Source organism: Gambusia affinis, linkage group LG04 (assembly GCF_019740435.1).
Source record: "Gambusia affinis linkage group LG04, SWU_Gaff_1.0, whole genome shotgun sequence".
NCBI classification, from domain to species: Eukaryota; Metazoa; Chordata; class Actinopteri; order Cyprinodontiformes; family Poeciliidae; genus Gambusia; species Gambusia affinis.
This window is the reverse complement of record NC_057871.1, coordinates 13,068,428-13,090,870: the sequence shown is the minus strand read 5'-3', so window position 1 is coordinate 13,090,870 and position 22,443 is coordinate 13,068,428. Positions and strand designations below refer to the sequence as shown.

Genomic DNA, 22,443 nt, shown 5'->3' with positions numbered 1-22,443 from the left:
ACACATGTACAGTTTAAAGTTTTGACAGTGTTGTATTTCATGACAGTTGACTATTTTAATTGAAACGAAGCAGACAAAAATATGGCAGGTTGACACTTTTGCACACGGAGAACAAGTTGAAGGTCACTGTACTTGCACTGTGCAGGGCTACACCTGTTATTGAAATATAGGCAGCATAAATAATGCAGAAGGTTGTTTATAGGCTTCGATTTTTACATTACAACTCATCAGATTTTACTTTTTAATGCTGCTGTCCTTCTCTGATAGCTGTGCAACAAGTGTAATGAGGCAAATGAAGCAAATTTACAACAGAGAAAGGTCTCCAGGTTGTAATGCACAGCTGAATGGAAATAGCAAATGCTAAAAGATATCCTGCGGATTTCAAAGTGTGAACACCCCTTTAAATACGTGACGTTTTTGTACCTTTAATGTGACAGATAGGGGTGTCCAAAGCTTTTGTCACAGTGGCCAAAGTTGTGAAGGCAAAAGTATATGTGGGCCAAGAAAAAAAAAAGCAAATAAAGTAGTCAATTTTGTCTATTGTTTTGTTGGAAAGGGGTATCATTCATTGTAGATCCCCAACTACGTTTGCTGTATTAAAAGAAAGGGATCTATTTTTCAAATGACTCTGGGCTCGATTGAACATATTTATTTAAAGTTATAAGGAATAGGATTTGAGTCATTTTCTTTCGAAACACTTGCTGTCTGTAACCAAGTTTAATAAATTACGCTCTATTTAACGTAATTTAATGTTCTATTTTTTACAAAAGCTTGGTATAAAAAGACATTTGTGTTGTACTTAACATCTTCCATCGTAAAAAAGATATGCCCGTATTAATTTTACACTGATTATAAATAAAAAGTAAAGTGTTTAACAGGAACATTTCGTCCGTTGAGTTTACAGTAAAGAAACTTCGAATCACCATGACAACTGGTCTGGTAATATTTGATGAATGGTTCTCTTGCTCCCCCTTGTGGCCAACTGCATGTAGTGCCACTTAAAAAGTTGTGCTTTAGGGTTTCATGTTTTGTAGTTCCAGGTTTGCAGACGCAAATGGATACGTTTTGCAATTTTTAAGGATGAGAAATTGTAAATTCGTCAATTTACAACTACTTAATAGAAAGCAGAAAAAAGCATTTTTTCTTCTATTAATGGTGTTTTTTCTGCTTTCATTTTAACATCTCAGTAATTCAGCCTACATTTAGCAACATACAAAGTATAGGGAGAATTAAGATCTTACAAACAAACAGTTTGCACAAACACTGATAAAAGTGTTAGTTTTGCATCCCAAGAGGACTGTACTGTCAAACATGGCGGTGGCAGTATCTTGTCTCTGTTGCTACCAGTGATACTGGTGCATTTCATGTGGTTATAAAAAGTTTCCTGTCAAAGTACCGCCTAGATGTTTGAAACATGGACTTCAATTGTGTGCCCAGGACGAAAATCTCAAATAAACATCAAAGCTGGTTTAGAATTTTGAGAAACAAGACTCTGGGCCTGACATCATCTGCAGCCTTTACTGTCTCTAAATGACACGGCAGACTCAGCAAAAAAGACGTCTCAAAATAAGTTATGTGTCTGGTGCTTATTTAGGTTAAAATAAGTTTATTTATTCACTAAAATTACTGAGCGGCAGAGTATCCAGAAATTTTACTCAGAATGGCAATATAACATTATAGTGTGGTAAAACTACTCCTAATAGTATTCTCCCCCAAAAAATGTAACTAGTTGCTATCCACCTCTGTTTTCTCGTGCGGTAACTATCAAACTTTTAGCATACAATTTCACTATTTCTTCTTTAACCAATCATGACACAGCAACGGACTTTGACAGCCAATCAGGATATGGATTGGCATTATGGGCGTTTCGTTTGGCGGTGCGGCGCATCCATCCTCCCGGTCCGGGTAGAGTTCGGTTGAGAAGGTGCTGGATGGTGGTGGGGGGTGTACCACTGATGAGAGAGCGGCCGAAGGAAAGGTACGCTTTAGTACGCGCTGAAGGACTGTAACGTTAATTCACTGGAAACCGACCAGAAACATCGGGGCAGAGTTCCATCCATCTCCCGTGTGCGGTAAGTTGCGGAGAGAAGCCCATTCCAGACGTTGTTTTTTTTTTTTTCTTTCTGGGATGTAGCGGCTAGCAACAGCCTCCGTTAACGTTAGCTAGCGGATTATTGTGCCATGACTTTTTAATGATGGAGGACCTGCAGCTTTGCTAATGTTAGCTGGCAACGCAAAGCCTGCGGCTTATTTCTAGCTTTAAAAAAATATTATTTTTGCTTAAAGAATAAGTTAATTGTTTAAGAGCCGGTGTGGTCGCGACGTGGTCATTGTCCTTGTTTTTATCCTGAGCCAGACGTCTTTGAGCCACCCACACCCATGATGGGATTTGCAAGAGGAGGCTGAACAATTCATCCTTAACTCCTGTTTTTTCCTCGGTATTTTCTACTTTATTTTTTATATCTGGCAATCTTATTAATTATGGTGATAACCCCCCTCCAGCTGGATCCAACAGTTGAATTTGACTGGAAATAAACGGAGTTCTCGCAGGCATCATCTGTGATCTGAGGCAACTTTGAGCTAACGTTAGCGAGCTAATTTAGCCGCTGCAGCTGTTTGGCCTGTCCAGGGAGAAGATAAGGCCGGGGAGAGATGTTTTTATTCATAGCCAACCTTTTTTAGATGCTAAACATTTTTACTTTGGTGCAAAAATTAACAGTATATTTGTACCGTTGCGTAGAAACATGTGAGATGACATTGACTGAGGGGGGATGCTGGCAGACAATAATCAAAAGCCAAACTGATCCACCATCGTGTGACCTGACCCAGATTAATATCTGACCCCTGCCTCATTTCAACATGGGATCAGGCTGCATGTTAGAATATATGACCATGCTTTTTGATATAGCTGAGAATTATATTACAAACGCAAATGCAAGCTAAACCCTTTTATAAACACTCAAATTTAAACACTCGCTACACATGTTAAATGTTTGTTAATCAGGAATGAGTTTTTAGTTTGATTTAATGATTTTATTGTTGATAAATGAAAAATATTTTAACATTGAAAGGAATTGTAAAGTTTTCTTACTTTGTAAAAGTGTAAAAAGTAATCTTCATAGTTTGATTGCAATGTTACCGTGGTTACATTGTGACTCCATGACTTCAGTTTGCCCATAAAAGCATCTCAGCAAGTAATAATCAATTATCTCTGCTTGATTTAAGCTTTGCCTCTTCTCCCAGATTCAATCACATCTGGATTAAAATGCTGTTATTGGTGCTGATATTCTGAGCAGAACCCTAAGAACCTTAGGGTTAAAATAGGAATATAAATCATTTTATCATTATATTTTACCACCAAACGTCTTATAATACACTGGGGGTAACTACCTGAAATGCAATGAAATTCTAGACTTTCCTGGACTTTATTCTTCAAGAATCCAATCATCTGCAATTAAATGTGACCTGTTAAACCACAGGTGTCAAACTCCAGTCCTCAAGGGCCGCTGTCCTGCAACACTTAGATGTGCCTCTGCTGCACCACACCTGAGTAGAATAATTAGGTCATTAAGGCTCTGGAGAACTGATCTACACAAGGAGGAGGTAATTCAGCCTTTTCATTCCAGTGTTTTGTACCTGTGCACATCTAAAAACTGCAGGACAGCGACCCTTGAGGACTGGAGTTTGAGACCGCTGTCTTAAACTGACCTTTGGCAGATTTGATCTAAATCAAAGCAGCGTCTTCTTTAGTGTGAGCGATAAATTGAAGAACTTTAATTTTCTCCTCCCTGCAGGTTGCCCCTGATTGCCGTGCTTCTGGTTTTCCAGCAGTAATGTCGCAGAGGAGTGGGCAGGATGACCCGGAGCGGTACCTCTTCGTGGACCGGGCCGTCGTGTACAACCCGGCAGCTCAGGCGGACTGGACCGCCAAGAGGCTGGTGTGGATCCCGTCGGAGCGCCACGGCTTCGAGGCGGCGAGCATCCGCGAGGAGCGCGGGGATGAGGTGGTGGTGGAGCTCGCCGAAAACGGGAAGAAGGCGGTGGTCAACAAGGACGACATCCAGAAAATGAATCCGCCCAAGTTCACCAAGGTGGAGGATATGGCTGAACTCACATGCCTGAACGAGGCGTCGGTGCTTCACAACCTGAAAGACCGATACTACTCCGGCCTCATCTATGTAAGTACAAGGAGAATTAAGATCTGATGGACATATCAGGGTAAGATTTCATGGAATCAGTGCAATCCGCTTTACCACGCTTGGATAATAACTGTATGATTTGCTTCTGAGCTGGTATTGCTTCCAGCTAGCACTACGGAATAAAGTGGATATAAATTATAAATGGATAGAATAGCATGCTGTCTGCTTCCTGATATGGATTCTTTTAGGATGCTTCTTTTTTTACCCAGAATGCTCTGGTAGACAGACACCCTGGTTGCTGCTCAGGACTCAGAGGGGATTCAGCTCCCATCTGACCCTGGGGCAGCAGCAAAAAGAGCATCTCTTGTTTTCTGTTTGCGGTTTTTTTAATCTCCTTTTCCAGCTGATTTCATAGGTGCTCTGTTCAGGATAACTGGCCTTTAAAGCAATTTATGTAATCTGTAAAAATGATCAATTCCCTCTAGATTTTTCCATCAGTGTTCAAATAAAACTGGTCAAAGATGGAAAATATTCTTTTAACATTCCCTCTGGTATTAACACTATTTTCAGAGGAATATGGACTTTGAAAATAACTTGAGGAACTATTATTTATTAGTTATTATTACTATTATTGCACTCCAAATATGAATATTGCAATATGAATATTGCACACGTCGATATTGATATGACGATATAATTGTAATATATCGTTCAGCCGTGATGGATACGATCACTTTTTCTGGTTTTATTTTTTATTCTATTTTTATCTGGTTAATCATTTCTAGAGCTGCATGATTTCAGGATTGTATGTAATTGGGACGCTACTGCTAAAAATAGAGATGATGTTGATTATGATATATTTTCCAGACTTTGTCCAGCTGGTCAAATACATTTTTTCCCCACAGCAGCATCCTGGATTAAATAGAGTATTCCTTTGCTATTGTGAGGATTTAAAGTCAGAAATTGCTGGGATAATTTGTATAATAGTTCATTTATTTAACCACAAACATTGCCTCAAGCATTTTACAAACATTTCCAACTTATATCCAGAATTCCACAGTCCAGTCCAATCACACTGACAGATTAAAAGTCAGTTGCTTTCATCCCACCTGGACTCAGCAGTTAATCTCAGCTTATTATGCAAACTGGGAAAATGTTTTCCATCTCAAAGTCCAGCTGATTGCAGGGAGGCTCTGACTTTGCAGCCATTTCTCCTCCCGAACAATCATCTGTTGACGCTTAACAAGCTCTCTCAGCTCTGGTCCATTTCTGCATAAACATCAGACTGTAACAGCTCAGCATTCGATATGAAACACTAGAGTCTAAAAGGCTGTCATATCCCACATAATCTGCTGATTTCCCCCGTGATTACGAGCCACTAAATGCATTCCTGGAATAAAATGGACATGAAGCAGGTTGTACTCTAAATGCTTTTTGCTGTACTTGTCAAAAGACTTTATATTTTAAAGAGATTATTGTTTTGTTTGCAGCCTAAAGGCTCTTCTGGCATGTCATTTCATAGTTTAATGAAAATATATACAAGTTGAACATTTAAATCCTTAAAAAATGCATTAAAATAACATTGCATTTCAATAGTAGTGCAGCTCTCCTTCTTATTCCTCCTTCTTTTGACAACAATAGAGATCAATAGTTATATAAATATAGACTGCACTATTTTTGCCATTTGGATAATGGATTCTGCTGAGCATCTCCATGAACTGCTGTTCAAGTTCTGGAAACTCTTTGTGTTTAGTTTGATAATACTGATGGTTTAGTAATCCTTTAAAACTACTCTACAAATGAACATTGAAGCAACAGTCACATTTAAATAAAAGCAATACATTTAAATATGCAGAATGAACACTAATGCTCCTGACTTGTTATTAGCCAAACACACATTAGCCAGCGTTGCTCCAGGGTTGTAAAAGGTGATCTGTACTTTTTCTCCCTGTTTTTTGAGATCATCTTTGCTTTTGGTGCGATTCTTCAGCCTGTAATGTGTCCTTTCAGTCTGTGCTGAAACGTACAGGAGAGTAGTTGGGTTTTTTTTAAATGTAGAAATGGTTTGAGTGGATATTGTCGTTCTCCAAAGGCAACACTTTGCGTCACGTGTCGTGACTGGAGGTTTTCGTGTGACCTCTTCACCGTGGATGTCCCTGTGGGGGGAGATATGAGCCCTGTCTACAACGATCACATCACAGCGGCTAAAACAAGACTGATAGATTTCCTTCTGACTTTAGTCCTTGATTGAATTCATGTTTAAAATTATTTTAACGCTCCAGAGGAAAATCACCATTTTCTGTATTTCTACATTTCATCCGGAGATGATTATATTCGTGTTGCACTGAGTAACACAAAACAAAAAAAAAAACAGGTGCATTTTCACATTTCTAGGTGCAGAGAATCCAAACTTGACTTTAAACACAGCCTGCTCATGAAGATGTTTGTTTTCAGAGCACAGTGGTAAAATGCAGCAGCCCCGACCCGAGCCACATGTCTGAGCGCAGGGAGGCCGCTGCTGAGTCACATGGTAACCCAACAGCCATAACAGAGCTTTTTGTGTTCACTGATAAGCAACATCTGTCTGCTCCACTAACTGAATTTTCCTCCAGTCCTGGTGTTAAAAAAAAGAAAAGAAAAAAAAGCTTGATTAACAAGTTGATTTATATCAGTTTCTGGGTGGGTTTTTTTATTGATCTGTATCATCACAAGCAGGCCTTTCTTCTGCTGGAAGACATTTTTTACAACTTTATTCAATGTCAGTTGAATTCTGTCCTTCAAGTGTTGAGCTCAGGAAGAAGAAAAGTTTTAATTACAGGCTGCAGACATGTGCTGGTCAGCTGATTATAGATTTCTGCATGTCTTATGTGTTTTTAAATTGGACAATTACATAACTCTGACTTTACTTCGCATTTCACTCTGGAGCCAAACAGTCGCGTTAACACAGTAGGAAAAAAACGACTATATGAATAGAAAAACTACGAGTACTGCTTTGGTTGATATTAAGAAAAGTCATACTGTTTGTTTAATCTGCTGCCAAGTGCTGGTTATTATGAATTCAATCTGTGAACAGTCTGACATGCTCAGTTTGCAGGGAGCAGAAATGCCAGCTCCAATCTGTCTGTTAAACATTAATGTCAGTATGATCTGTCTGCTGTTTCACCCACACAGAAATCATCAGTCAGTTACTGAGTCAAGAAATATTTTTGCTTTGTTAAAGAAAAACAGTAATTTAACAAACTTTTCAAAATTTCTGATCATTTTTCTCTTCCTTACTCTGAGTTATTAAACAAAAAAAATTATTTTTATTATTTTATTAAACATTTAATCAGACTAATTGACTGTTGAAATAATACTAAACTAACTTGGTAATTGAATAATTATTAACTGAAGTATGCAGATTCAGAAAAATGCTATTTGCTAAAAGAAGGAAGGAATAATTACACCAAAACAGTAGAAAAACATATTTTGAAAAAAAAAAAGAACAAAATCTTCTGTTTTGGTTAATTGTAAAAAAAAAAAGTTTACAGATTAGCCTTACATTTGATTGATTTTAAGTTGACCTTTTAGAATCATCCTTCTGGTTGCAGGTGCATCCTTTGCTACAAATCAATCAATCACTGAATCAATCAAGTTTATTTGTTTAGGACAATTCAGGAAGATGCTCTACATCATTAACACATCATATCATGGTCAACAGTTGTGAAAACCAATAACATACTTTACATTTTGTTAAATACCATTGATAAAATAATCAACACACATCAAAAATGTTGGTCAGTCTTCCATTTATTATGGTTTGAACGGTCAGTGTTTTCCATTTCAAACAACTATTATTATCCTCTTTAATGATATTCTTCCAGTTACATGTTCAAACACCTGCTTTTATATTCCAGAACATAAGAATCCATTATAATGGTGAACATGAGCAAATTATGGTCCTTGCCATGTGCTGCAAGACAATTGTGAGGTCAAAGTAGCACCTGGAGAAGTAATTGTGGAGGAAGTGCAGTATTACAGTGCAGACGTAACAACCCTGTTTCAGCATAACAGCTTTAACTTGAGGCGTTTTGCAGCACTTGTAGTTTGTTCAGTCAGACAGACAGATTATCTCCTGCTGGTCGTAATGCTGTACAAAATGCTCCCCAAAAGGTTAGCAACCCCCAGTGATGCCACACTAAACTCCAAACTCTACTGTTTTAGTACAAGCTACCATTTCTGAGGTTGAGAAAATCCACATTAAATCCTAACAAAAGGCAGTCGCTTCGAGCTGATAAAGCTAAAGGAGACTTATTGAGTCATGGATGTAAGGGTGGGGAATATGGATTTAGGATTTTATTAGAATATTTTGTAGTACTATTGTGATAACAATTAAAAATGATTATAAAAAAACTATCATTTTATTTTTCTTAAGTGAATTCATTAAGAAAATGCATTCAGAATTCATATATAAATGTTGTTCTTGAAAACCATCCCTGTTTAAAATAAGCTTCTTCAGGACACCACATACAATAAAAGGGATTTCCATTGCTGAACCGCAAATAGAGACTTTATGTAATCATATTTTCTTATTTACTGATATTTATTGATGCTTTATTGATTTTTTTTAACATTAACTGGAGTTTATTGTGACAAATTTATTATAATAAATGATAAACTATAAAATAATTGCGCATCCCTACATGAATTACAATAGTTTTTCCACAAACTAAGTATTCTTTTAGTCTGAGTTTGTGGTAAATAAGTACTGCAGTGTTTTTGTTCTGCTTGCTTGAGGTTAAACATCGTAGTAAATCTCTCATGGAGGCTTTTTTTAGTTTGTGGATCTGTTTATTTTTTTTCTTCAGATTACAGTTTTTAATTTCAGTGGAATATTTGATGTGTGTGTATTTGCAGTTAAAATGTCCTTTCTGTGCCCTTGCAGAACCTAATAATAACTTATATTAGTGCAATAACATAGCAAAAACAATTGTTGTTTTGCTCTGATTTTCTTTCTTCCTGTCATAAAATTAATCTTTCTGTTCTTGTAACGATTAGTTACACATTGGGAAATCTGATTTTGAGTAATTAGAAACACTCAATAACAAATCATTATAGCCAAAGCTGTTTTCCAAGCCTTAAACGGGAATCAAAACAGAAGATTATGTTTTCTATCGAAAGGAGGTCTTCATGGAAGAAAGTAAATAACGGGATTTGTCTTTGTTTATATATTGGTAGGCACTGAATAGCCTGCTAAGCTGTAGCTGCTAATCTTTACCTGCTTTGTTTACCGTTCCCTAACGTCGGTAAACTGTCGCTGCACTGTCTCAGCAGTGGAAGTCATTGTGTTTATTTAAGTCACATTAAGGCTGTCTGATTTTAGAAACTGAAAGGCACATTTAAAGTTTCATTTCATCTCTATTTTTTTTTTCTTCTATAGTCTTCTATGTGTTTTTCATATTATTCTTTTGGATTCGCTGTCAATGTCCCAAGCTTTTGACACCCATCCCAGTCATTTGGAAACATTTGTGGCCAATTTCCTTATAGTTTGCTTTTTTGTGTGAAAGTAAAAATATAAAAGTGCTCAGAAGTCAAGCAATGATCATGTTTTCTTGAAACATGATTTGATTGAATGTCTTGCTGGTTTCTGTTGAATTTCACTCTAGGTCAAACCAAAATGGTAAAAATAAAAAAATGGCAAATGAGTTGAATGACCAGCAGTGAAAGCATCGAACCGTCTTTTTCAGCTTTATCTGAAATACTTTACTAATACTAAAACTAATTAGCAGAGTCTTCTTCCCTTTGTAACAACTTCCCCACTGAAGAGTGTTGTGGTTAGTGCAACATGGTAGCTTGATTTGAATTCAGATCAGTAGAGCTTTCGTTTAAATCTTCCACAAGTAACATTTGCTTGGTTGTTTTTTTTAACTCAGAAAAACGTCCACTTTTCTCAGCTGCTAGACTTGCATAAACTCCTTATTTCAAAAATGCAGTATCCTGCAGATATATGTATGAATAATTTAATTATGTTAGGCGTAAGAATCTCAAGGTTTAGAGCAATTCAATACTGGATATTTTTGTATGTCTAGCAATGGGTAGAAAAAAGTGTTAAATGAATCAGATGATGATTTCCTGTTAAGGTAATTTAAAACCCTGCTGGTCTTCTTACACCAGAATAAAATGCTCTAAATCATTGCTTGTTTTCCCACTGATGGAGAGCCCATCTATAAAGCTCAAATTAGGATTTTCAACCAGGCTTGTCTGTTTTTAGAAAATTATGAGGCAGTGCTGAAAATGTGGACTGCTGATATTGTTAAATCTACTGATAGAGGAGATGTGCCTAGGCCTGTCATAATAATCAATAAATAATAAATCAATGAATCCCATGATAAATTGAAAAGTGATTTATCCTTTTTCTTTTTTCTTTCGCTCTTTTCTACCAAAAACCTGGATGACAGAAGTCTTCAGTCTGGTGCTTTAGTGTCAGCTATCTCTTTTTTGTTTTACAGAGACTTCATAATTAATTTTATATGTTGTTTTGTTTATTCATTTTGGATATTTAAAATGTCTTCCAGTTCCAGTGTTAAATGTTCATTAGAATTTAAAGTTTATCAATCTCTGAGAATGAGTTCTTGCATTATTACCTTTATATTACTTGAAAATGGTTTCAAAACAACAATATTATTGTTTATCGCAGTAACTTCTCAACTTATCGTCCAGTAAAATTTGTTATGGTGACAGACGTAGATGAACCCCTCTTGCGATCTTCAACCAGGCTGAGTGCTTTTATGGCTGCTAACTGGTGTCTTCTTGTTGGCGGTGTACACCGCCAACTAATCCTCCCAAATACCCCCTGGGGTACGAAGTTAAGGGCAGCCAGCTGAGTCATCCCCCTCCCCTCTTCCTGTGGTTCCTGCTGTGTTCCTGCTGGTTCAGTAGATCACAGATCTGTCTGCCTGGCGTTGGGCCCACTATGAGGTCGTCTCTGGAGGGGTTAGAATGAAACGGACCAAAATAAAACTGATGTCACCAGTCAGTCTTACTCAGCAGAGTGGAAGTACCTGCAGTATTGGTGGCTATGGTGCTACAGGGGGTTGAAGTTTACTTGGCAGATGCTGTGGGAGGTTTCAGAGTAACAAATCTGTATGACCAGACAGCTGTACAGAGTCTAAGCATCCGTGGCCATGGAGGAGGGGGTTGATGGCCATCTGGCAACATTACCTTATCCTTTATAAATATGAGCTTTAACAGCACAAGAACATTGTTATTGATGTGGTTATCTTTTAATTTAAACAGTTTGAACAAAAAAACCCCACTTTATTTTAGTTTTAATTGTCAGTGTTGGATCAGATCGTTATGTTAGCCCTTGAAGGAACATGTGTCAAACTCAAGTGAAAAGATTTTACCAATACATTCTGGCACAACCGTCCCTTTAAGATCATTCATGATCTTGATTTGGCTCAAAACAAAAGTGAGTTTGTTTTGAGCTTTAAGGCCTAAGTTTCAAATCTCCGCCTGGATATTTTTGCTTTAAATGCCCTGTGAGTAAACATATTTGCCAATTTCCCCATAACAACTGGAACCTTCAATATCTAGCAGTTATTTACAATTTACTGTCTATTTAAAGAGTGTTTCATCAGATTAAACTGAAGTGAAACATGCTCCCTTCACAGGTGGGAGTGAAATTACCGTAATAACTCGATTATTGGCTGGAAAGTGCAACATCTCCCCTTTCAGAAACAGTTGGAATTTCTCTGATAGTGCAAAAATATCGCAGAGTTACGGTAATAGAAAGCTGGCTTGTAAAACTGCGTCATCAGTGACACCTTTGGGCCTATAAGGGTTAACCTAATCAATATTCTGGATTCATTACTCAGGATGATATAGGGTATAGTCAGTGTTGACCTCAAGTCAGATGACAGTTGAAAATTGTTAAATCTTTTTCCTGCGTCATGATTCAATTGAGTCCAAAAAATTTTTCCAAATGGGTTTGTACGCCTTGGGGCCTTTCAGGCTGTCTGACTGCCATGGACGAGATTAGTCAGGGAATGTGTCTAGGTGGCCAAGCCAAGCACAAAAACCAGAAACGCATAAAAACGATCACGAGGAGAAAAATGAGTCTGAGGGGCACAGACAGAAAAGCACGTCTTGTTAGAATAACTTTTATTTGCAATTGTTAAGTTTTAAAGCAAAAGACCAGAGAGGTTTTATAGGCTGAAAAAGATGTTCAGACATTTTATGGGCTTTAACTTTCCACGATTATCTATCTAAATTAATCTGTGAGCATCCGCAGCATAGTGGGTTGCACTGTGAACCCCACAAACTGTCTCAAATTAATGTTTAAACAGCAACACCAATCTCAGGGATTAACCCTCGACTGTCTGCTCACAAACTTTAATTAATTAAAGTCACAATCTCCTGTATTCTGTTTCCATTGTCAAAGGTAAAACTTGCTTTAATTTAAAGCAGGAAATTAGGATTTTCTTAAATGAGGAGCGTTGTTATTTCATAGCTGCTTACAAACAGCACTTTATTGCTGCGTGAATATTTGACACATTTAATATCTAAGTAATGCAGATATTTCCATCTTAGAACACCAATAAACAATGAGAAAATAGGATTTTGTTGTATCACCAGTTTTATGGGACTCAGAAGACCCTGTTCTTTTTCAGAACTAGATTTATGATATGTGGCACTAGTAGCAATGATGGTATTTGCCTTTATTAAGTGGTACGATTTTGCTATCAACAAGCATCATAAATGTTCACAGTTCATTTGCCCCATGCCCAAGTCTTTAAGGAGAAAGTCCTAGTCACGTTCCAAGTCATTTAGGGTTGAATCAACGTCAGATCTGAAGTCTTTAATAGGCTTTTTTCAAGGAAAGAACTCTGTTTCTTGAACCGGTTTGGTTCGGGTGCCTCTGAACTTTGGTGTGTTTTTGAGAGCCAATGCCCATTTTTACCTACCATGCATTGTCAACAGTAGATGTTACAAAGGCAAAGAGAGCGTAGGAGCAAGATATGTGTGCTACTTCTTGTTTATCTTCCTTTAATTTAACAATCCACAGACCTTTCAGCTAGTCACCAATATAGCTTTCACTCTTACTGCACATAAAACAACAAAGAGGTAGATAACTTCCTATGAGGTAATTCTTGAGATGGCTTGTCTCTGCTTTCCATAACTTGTTATTCCAAAATAAAATCAGCTTCTGACTTTCCTCAACAGACTTCACTTCGCATTCTTCACTGCCATGCTTGTTTGTTTGTCAAGATTTTTTTCTTCAGCCGTTGACCGGTCCTCAAGTCTCAGTTCGTGCAGAAAAAATAACTAGCCCAGTTCATGCTGTGGAACCTTTACTTTTCTATTAAAACATTCGTCAACCGTTCGAAAACACGTTCAGGATCCAGTACAGACTCATAATCGTGTTGGTGGAAAAGAAGTTCAAGTCCACTCAAAATTCAGAGTTCTTCCAACTCAAGTCACTCATTGCTGTCCCCATCTCTTGCAAAGCCAAACTCTCTGTAAAGTAAAACCAATAAGCACCAATAAACAGACAATCCCTTCAACTATATTGACCAAAGGCGTGGCGGTGCCCACTTCAAAACAGTAGATCAAGAATGAATGCTGACGACCATTGACCTCCACATTGGTAGGTCAATGGTCGCCTAACCTGCCCCCCAGTTCCAACACCAATGGAAAACCAGTGGGATTTCCTTCAAGATATTTTAGTGACGAGGCTGCTACTTCCACTACAAAACAAAAAGCTTAATTAGTAATTATTTGACTGAACAAACCAGATCCACAGAGTGCTGGAAGGTCGTCATTGTGTCTATGAAGGCTTGTGTATCTCAGATCTGCATAAAATCAGGAAACACATCTTTTTAATTTATTTATTTTTTCCTGGCTGTAACTTTATCTTTACAGCGCTAAACCTTAGTTTCTTTTCTGTGCTTCTAAGATGGGGACCGTGTCATTTCAGACTATTTGGGAAACACCAATGTATAACTTGTCTTATAAAAAAAAACCTACTACATTAGCTTGAATAAATGTCAGATTGTAAATGGAGCTACTTTTGGAACTGGAATATTTTACTTTATTGAGTTTAATTACTTTTATACATCTCGATTTAGATGTTACTATGTATAAAAAATCACTTAAATCTGTAATTGTCCAGTGTTTTCCGCAATCCCTGGTGTCTCCTCTTCAATTCACGAGTAAATATTAAAACTAAGAGATATTATCTGTGACGTTAAACCCACTCTGCAGCCAGTTAATCTATTATCTTATCTTTTCTTTAGACATACTCTGGCCTCTTCTGTGTGGTCATTAATCCCTACAAAAACCTGCCCATCTACTCTGAGAACATCATAGAGATGTACCGCGGCAAAAAGCGGCACGAAATGCCTCCTCACATATATGCCATCTCAGAGTCTGCATACAGATGCATGCTACAAGGTAAGTCTGAGTTTATCTCTCTCTGTCCACCAGACTCAGGAATTACTGTCGTAATGTACATTAAATGTCATTGATTGTCAGAGTGATTTTCAAAGATTTTGTTTCTATAATCTGTTTTTCTTATCAGAATTAAAGGTAATAATCCATAAACATGTTTTCTGTATAACATTCGGCTTATCTGAATTATCTTGTTTTTTTTTGTTCACTAACTTTAAAGCTGTAGTGCAGTTTTCATTATCTAGGTCAGGGTTGGCCAATGTATGGCCTGGGGGCCATTTGTGGCCCTTCAAGTGATTTTGTGTGGCCCCAAATTACAATTCAAAAATTATACAAATTTAGCCAACAGATGCAGATTGAGAGTTTTAAAATGATCACCAACATAATTCTCTTACAAATTATTTAACCAAACTCCAAGAAAAGGTAAAATCACATTTATCCAGAGACTTTTCCTCAAAAGCCAAAGTTGCTGCAAACCAATCAGCTCCTTTTTTTTTTTTTTATTAAACTTGGCTAAATATGGCAAGTGTTTTGAAAGAAAGTGACCCAAATTCTATTATTGTTACTGAAAATAAAGTTAGTCAATTAAATTTTCAGTTATTCAAAAGAAACTGAAAACCTTTGAAATTAATCACAAAATTTCAAAAGTTTTTTTGTTTGTTTTTGTTTTTAACTAAATGCCTTTATTTTAATACAGGAAATGTGAAAAATCTGCAATGACGTATTAGGGTTGTTACAGAGAAAAAAATAGTACATTTCTGCCAAAATTTTTAGATTAATATTCAGAAAATTTGTGAATTTTTTTCTAGTAATTCTTTTCAAATGAGTCACAAAATTTCTGAAGTATTTCAAAGAAACTAAATGCCTTTGTTTTAATACAGTAAACATGCAAAATGTACAATGATGTCTTAAGGTCATTGTAAAGAAAAATAAGAGTAAATTTCCGCCAAAAACAATAACATTTTGAGAATAATCACAAAATTTTCAAGATTTTTGTGGAAAATTTCTGAGTTTTGGAAATTCTGAAAATGACTAAAAGTTTCTACTAAATTTATTTTTATATGAATCATAAAAAATTTCTGAAGTTTTTGGTGAAAATTTACTCCACTTCTTATTTTTTTATTTTATTTTTTTTATATAATGGTCCTGATACATAAATCCCTTTCAAGTTTTGGATGTACAATAAATATCAGGCTACTTTATTTGCTAGCTTTTATATTGGGGTTTTTTTTTGTTCCCAACTCGTTTTGGCCCATGCGACAAAAAGTTTGGACGTTCCTGATCTAAGTTGATATTTTGTTTGTCATGTTACCAACAGTTGAAGCTAAATGTTTTGTAATATTTTTTTGAGATTTCTTTGTAGATGAATCTGAATATGTGGTTAAAATGATGAAGTCCTCATTTTAATTGTCGGTGAGGGAAAGTCCAGAGTGAGGGCAATCCAGGCTGAAGGATGTTTTCTAAGATCTGTGGCTGGCAGCTGGCAGGTTTCCAGGCTCTATAAGCAGCGACTGACTAGGATCAGACCAGCAGCAACAGAGAGGGTGACCCCATTGTGCTTGACAATGGATTCATTGTATGGTTGTGAGGGCTGAACAGTGGGGGTGGAGACATACTGGACAGTCCTGTCAGTCCTTTAAGGATTTGCTTTCCTCTTGTTGGTGTGCAGAGAAAAATTTTGATCACATGTTTGCAAGCTGTAGATAGCAGAGTTTAATAATCAGCTATGACTTGGCACCCACTGATCAGAGATTTTAAGAAAAGATTTAAGTACTACTAAAATTAACAACATTGAGAAGTGTTTTTTTATTCATTTAATCCAGCTGGTTTTATTTGAGAGAATCCTCTATAAACTACAAGTACAAGATATGTTTACCATCATATTTTTGTTTCTGTACATGACAGTCAGATATTATCTATAGTTGGAGCAGAAGTGTTGCTTTACTTCATTTATTTTATTCTTTTCTTAAAATATTCTGGGTATTTTTATATGTCCTTCATTTTTTACATATTTAATGTTATAGATATTATTATTAATATTTTTAATGTTATATTTGTTTTAGAAATTAAAATTTTGACATCTGAAGATTTTTTTTCTCCTTAAATGCAATTAATTTAATTTAATTTATTTTTTTAAGATTTCAAATATTTTTTTTATTATATTATTTCTTTATTTTAAATTCTAATAATTCTTTTTATATACTATAATTATAAAAAAAAGTAATTTATGGTTATTTTAAACAATAACAAAAGGATTTTTAAATAGATATTTTAAACGTGGCTTGACTTTGGCTTCTTCTGCACAATTAGCAAGATTAATGCAGTTAGCATTATGAAAGCTAAACAGGAGTCTCTCTGTATATTTCAGAGTTTTGAGGTTTCCAACATTTGCCAACCTTTCCAAATCTTCCCTCACCAGCACAATCAAATATTGGGTTTGAATTTCATGTCCTGTTGAAAGCGACTTTCTTTTTGCACCTGAAAAAGTTGGAACGACCAAAGCTTCAAAAGTTAGAAATTATAAAGCACCTTTTGCACTAATTCTGAGAATACCTGACATTGAATCCTCTTGGCATCCTCGGCTGCACCTCAGTGTGGGTTGTTCACAGATTGAAACATTGAGTTTCTTCCTAATGGATCAGAGACGGTGACGCTGAAAAATCATCTCAGTCCGGTTTCTTTTTTGCATTTGCTGTTGGCATCTGAAGCTTTTGTGAAACCGTTCATATAATCCAGCTGGTTTTAGTCGAGAGAATCCTCAACTAAAACTACAAGATACGTTTATTTGTGAGTGATGCAACATATTTTTGTTTCTGTACATTGAATACAGTCTTCTAACTGCATTAAGCGAACGTCTGCGACCTCCCAGACTTGACCTGATTCTCCACTGTCTTTCTGATTGTAGCTGAATTAACAGATGTGGTCTAAAAGGAGGTTTTTAGGTTGGAGATTAATGGAGGCCAGCTGCCTTCAGCTGTGTCCTGAGCATTTCAGCAGCCTGGTTAATAAAAGAAAATATCCAGCTGCATAGTTAAGCTTTGGAGCGTTATTGCCCTTTTATCCAAACTGGTTATTAAGTTATTGGAAAGTTTCTGAGTTTGAGATAGTCTGACAAAATCACTGCTGATCAACTTATTTCACCCGGTTGCATAACTCTTGTGTCTGGACTCTGAATAATTCATCACATACCTGTGTTATTTAGAAGCTTCTTCTAAAAGCTGTCCGTAGTCGGTTTGTTGCTGAACTTGAAGTTTATGAGCTGTGGGACTGAAGCAATTTGCCAAACTCAGTATCAGAAGGGTGACTAACTCTTGCAGAGATCCGATAATTACTGCAGCATTAGAGAGAAGCCTTTTCACTGCTTAGTTAGAAAGTTAAATAAGACGGGGTGAGCAAGGAGACCTCTAGATCGCACTAGACATCTGTTATGGATTACACTTCCTGATACGCTCCATAATTGCTCTCAGTGTGCCAACAGTTTTCTTCACTGACGTATGGAAAGTTGACAGTATCATTTGTTGAATTGGAAGCAAATACATTTTGTTGCTTTGCGTCAACATTGAGACCACAGGAGTTTTTAATTGTACGGGTGGGCCGGGTTCAGCAGTGCTTCGTTGTCCCAGGTGGAGTTATGAAACAAGCTTTCTTTCTCTCAGCGAACAGAGATGGGGCTCTTTTTTGACTCGTTCCTCTGATGTTCAGTCGGGGCATGAGGTCAAGTCCAGTTGGATTCATCTTGTTTCAGTAAGATTTTCCCCAAAGCAGATATCTTTATCCCATAAAGATCTGGACAAAGCAACACAGCCTACAATTACACAATGTGTTTCATGTGTTTGCAGTTTCTCAGTTTTCCCAGCACTCCTACAAATCTGTGAATAAACAAGCTCAGTAAAGTTGAAACAGTGCAGGTTGCAACCTCACTAAACACATGGCAATAATTACGTCGGTAACGTTTGTAGCCTTTTAAATAAAAGCGTAATAAAGCCCTTTTTCAAGCTCAGGCAACTTACAACAGAGGTGCCCAAGTTTAGTCCTGCAGCCTTTAGATGCATCCCTTCTCCAAATCACTTGAGTCAAATGAATGTTATCAGGCTTTGTCACCGCCAGATTCAAAACCTTTCAACTATGCTGAATGTGGAAAGTTCTTTTTTGAGACGATTAATCGTTCAGCAAAATTTGCTATCGTGACAGGCCTATTTGTATGTAATCTCCTTTCCGCTTGGCGTTTCTATTAATCAGCATTTTTGGTCAAGTTGCTCCTTTTGTAAGGCTGTAACGATTCCTCGAGTGATTCGAGTACCACGATTATTAAAATTTATCCATCCATCCATCCATTATCTGAACACCCTTCTTCCCTAATAGGGTCGGGAGGGTTACTGGTGCCTATTTCCAGCTGCGTCCCGGGCGAGAGGCGGGGTTCACCCTGGACAGGTCGCCAGTCTGTCGCAGGTTATTAAAATTCCTCAAGGAAAATTTATCTGCCTCGAAGCTTCATTAAATTATGTTTTATTATTTAGCGCACCATGGTCTGGCCAGGTGGTTATTTATGTTGCGCATCGCTCTCACTTCTGCCTCTGAATTGTTGACGAACGGTAAGTGTTAGCAGCATAACATCCAATTTTCAAGTTCGCTTTGGTTCGGTTAATTGATAATGATAATAAGCATCCTTAAATTGCCTGGAGAACAGGAGCCTTTCTCCTCCCAGAGCTGCTGCGAACAACTGGGAAGAATTTCAGAATTTAGTATAATTTTTATCCTGGTTAAATTAGAAAGTGCGATATTATGGTTTATTTAGTGTTCTAAAAAAAAAACACTAAAAATTACAGTAAAGTAATTTACTTTAAGTACAGTAAAGTAATTGCAGGGAAGCACAAATGTGAAAAGGAAAAATTGAGCTGATGTTGATATCTAATACTTCGTTATGGTAGAATTGACCAAGTTTTTATTCAATTCAAGTCAGAGTAAACTATAAACTGGTTTAGGGTTAGGGTAATACTAAAATAATTGTTCACAACAGGGTTAGGGTTAGGGTGAAGAGGACAAAATGGGTCATCCATTTTGTCCTCTTCATCTTCATTTCCTTTTGTCATTTCTGCATTGATTTCTGTTTCAATGTGCTTCAGTTTAAATTGAAAGATCTGAGCATCACTTGTGCAGAAATTACTGTTCTGGCAGGGCAGAGCTAGCATACATCGTTTAGCCAGGTTGCACTTTAGCATAAACAACATGGCGACACCTGTATAAAAGTATTTTAGTTAAATTAATAAAACAAACTGTTGTTTTTACATCTGAAATAAATCTTTCGCAAATTGTTACAATTACCTGTGGATTCCTTTAGAGGGGAAAAAATGAATGAGGTTCTGTTTGATACAGTCAGATGTTTACATACATTCATCATGGACGTCATAAGGATCTCAACAGTCTTCACTTTATTTTATTGGTTTTAATCACCTAACTTTGACTTGACATGAGCAGAGCTGCTAATTCTGTTTTTCCTAAAGGTACAGTGTTTTCTGTTATAGTTTTACTGGAAACCAGTGGTCAAAAGCAGGAAGCCTCCAATCATTCCTAATGGGCCGCCCAGCTGTGTTCTCTGTCCCTTAACTGTCCACAATTCAATAGGATCACAGTCAGCACTTTTAGGGACGTTGTCTCTGGCAGGACAGTGCAGCCGTGGACACAACAAAACGATTTAACATATTTACAGCGCTGGTTAAACAGACTTTTCAGTTTATCTCCCACAAGGCCAAAATGACCTCGGAGCAGCTCACTTAATGGGATTTTTTTTTATTTTGTATTTTGCATTAAGCGCGGGCTGCACAGTGGCGCAGTTGGTAGAGCTGTTGCCTTGCAGCAAGAAGGTCCTGGGTTCGATTCCTGGCCCGGGGTCTTTCTGCATGGAGTTTGCATGTTCTCCCTGTGCATGCGTGGGTTCTCTCCGGGTTCTCCGGCTTCCTCCCACAGTCCAAAAACGTGACTATCAGGTTAATTGGTCTCTCTAAATTCTCCCTAGGTGTGAGTGTGTGTGTGAATGGTTGTTTGTCTTGTATGTCTCTGTGTTGCCCTGTGACAGACTGGCGACCTGTCCAGGGTGAACCCGCCTCTCGCCCGGAACGCAGCTGGAGATAGGAACCAGCAACCCTCCCGACCCCATTAGGGAAGAAGAGTGTAAGACAATGGATGGATGGATGGATGGATTTTGCATTAAGCATTTTATTATGTTTAAAGTAGAGATGCGCCAATCCTATTTTAATACTTATATCAATACCAATAATTAGTAAAATTCTAGATTGGGTATGAGTAACAATGTACTTATTATTTATTATGCATCATATTTAAAATTCATAATTGCCCTTTCTGAACATTTTGAGAGGTTTGTTGGAGTTTATCTTTACGTGTTTGACCAAAGTGGTTTTAATCAGTTTCTTTATTTATTTTACATTGGCTGTTTTACTCCTAATTCCACTTACTGAACCAATTACAAGTTTGACCAAGCTTGTGAATCTATTGTTGTATTTAAGTTTGCTGATCTGGTGCAGAGAAGAGCTCTCAAGTAAATTTGTAAATCAGTGCATTCATGTTTGCGTTTAAATAAAGAAATTCAGTGCGGTTTGTTTGTATCAGATCGGTATCGGCCACAGATATCGGTATCAGAAGTGAAAAAAGTGAATCAGTGCATCCCCAGCTATAATTACAAACTTATTTATATTGCATTGGGTTTTTCTGTGGTAGAGCAACACAAAGTGGTCAATTAGGGCTGTTGTAAACAAATACTTTAGTAATCGAGTAAACTGTTGATTATTCTTACGATTAATCGAGTAATCGGATAAAAAAAGTTTAGAAAATAAAATATTGGTAAATCTGGTATAACACTGATGTTACTATCGGTTATCAATATCAGTCCAATTTTTTACTACTTTTTACTTTTTTGTAGTTTAGAAAACTGACCTGTAACAATAACAGCTTTCTAAGTTAACCTGAAGAAAAGTTATACAAAGATCAGAAATGACATTCAATTTAATAATAAAGAGGCAGGCTCACAAATACGCTGATAAAAAATGTCTATGATCCAGCTTTTAGTTTATGTATTCATCTTCAGTCAATTTAATAGATGAATTCTCACCTTGCCCCATACCTGTCAAGCTTTGGGTTTGAGAATACGGGAAATGTCGCCTGGAGGTGGGGGGGAGACGAACGAACGAACGTAAAATGGGGGGAGGAAATAGACCAGGGGACAGACGAACGTAAGTCCGGGAACTGGTAGACCAGGGACGAAAGTAAGAACGGGGGGCGAGCAATGCAGGATATTTATGGCACCTTCGTTCGTCACACTCAGAAACTCATCTACCAGCCATGTACCGCCATGGTGATTTCCACCACCCGTTTGTTGAGACCAGGAAGATATGACATTTATTGTGTAATAATTAATGTGTAGCAATAATTTATTATTGTTCGTCCGTAAAGCTACACTTGCACTGTAAGCATCAACTACTGAGCCGCTCGCTGTGTTCAGTCTATCTGCTCACCTGTATAAATACTCCTGCAGCTCTCATCCCGCCGTTCGCTGTCAGCCCAGAGAAAAGCTGCCGTATTCCAGGCATCGCGCCGGTCATTTTAAAGATGCTTATTAGTCCCCCAAAAACGTTGAAAATCCGGGCATTATCATCAATCAATAAAATCCCCACAGCCGTACTTGAAAATTGGACGTCATGCCGCTAACACTTAGCTTTCATTAGCAAATCAGAGGCGGAAGTCAGAGCTCCGCGTAACGCTGGTAATGTCCTGGCCGGAACACGGTGCGCTAAATAATAAAACAGAAATTAACGAAGCTTCAAGGCAGTGAAATTTTCCTCGAGGAATTTTAATAATCAAG

At 37.3% G+C, this 22,443-nt stretch overlaps 1 protein-coding gene across 5 annotated transcripts in view; it reads left to right on the top strand.

Moving 5' to 3' along the window:
- Positions 1–1,899: 1,899 nt before the first annotated feature.
- LOC122830232 (myosin-10-like) overlaps positions 1,900–22,443 on the top strand; it is a 72,039-nt gene continuing 51,495 nt past the window's right edge. For all 5 annotated transcript variants that reach the window (XM_044115426.1, XM_044115425.1, XM_044115423.1 and 2 more), the window contains exons 1-3: positions 1,900–2,072; positions 3,795–4,178; positions 14,417–14,573. In XM_044115426.1, the coding sequence (XP_043971361.1) occupies positions 3,834–4,178; positions 14,417–14,573 (502 nt within the window). In that variant the 5' untranslated portion in view covers positions 1,900–2,072; positions 3,795–3,833. The remainder of the gene's footprint in view (positions 2,073–3,794; positions 4,179–14,416; positions 14,574–22,443) is intronic.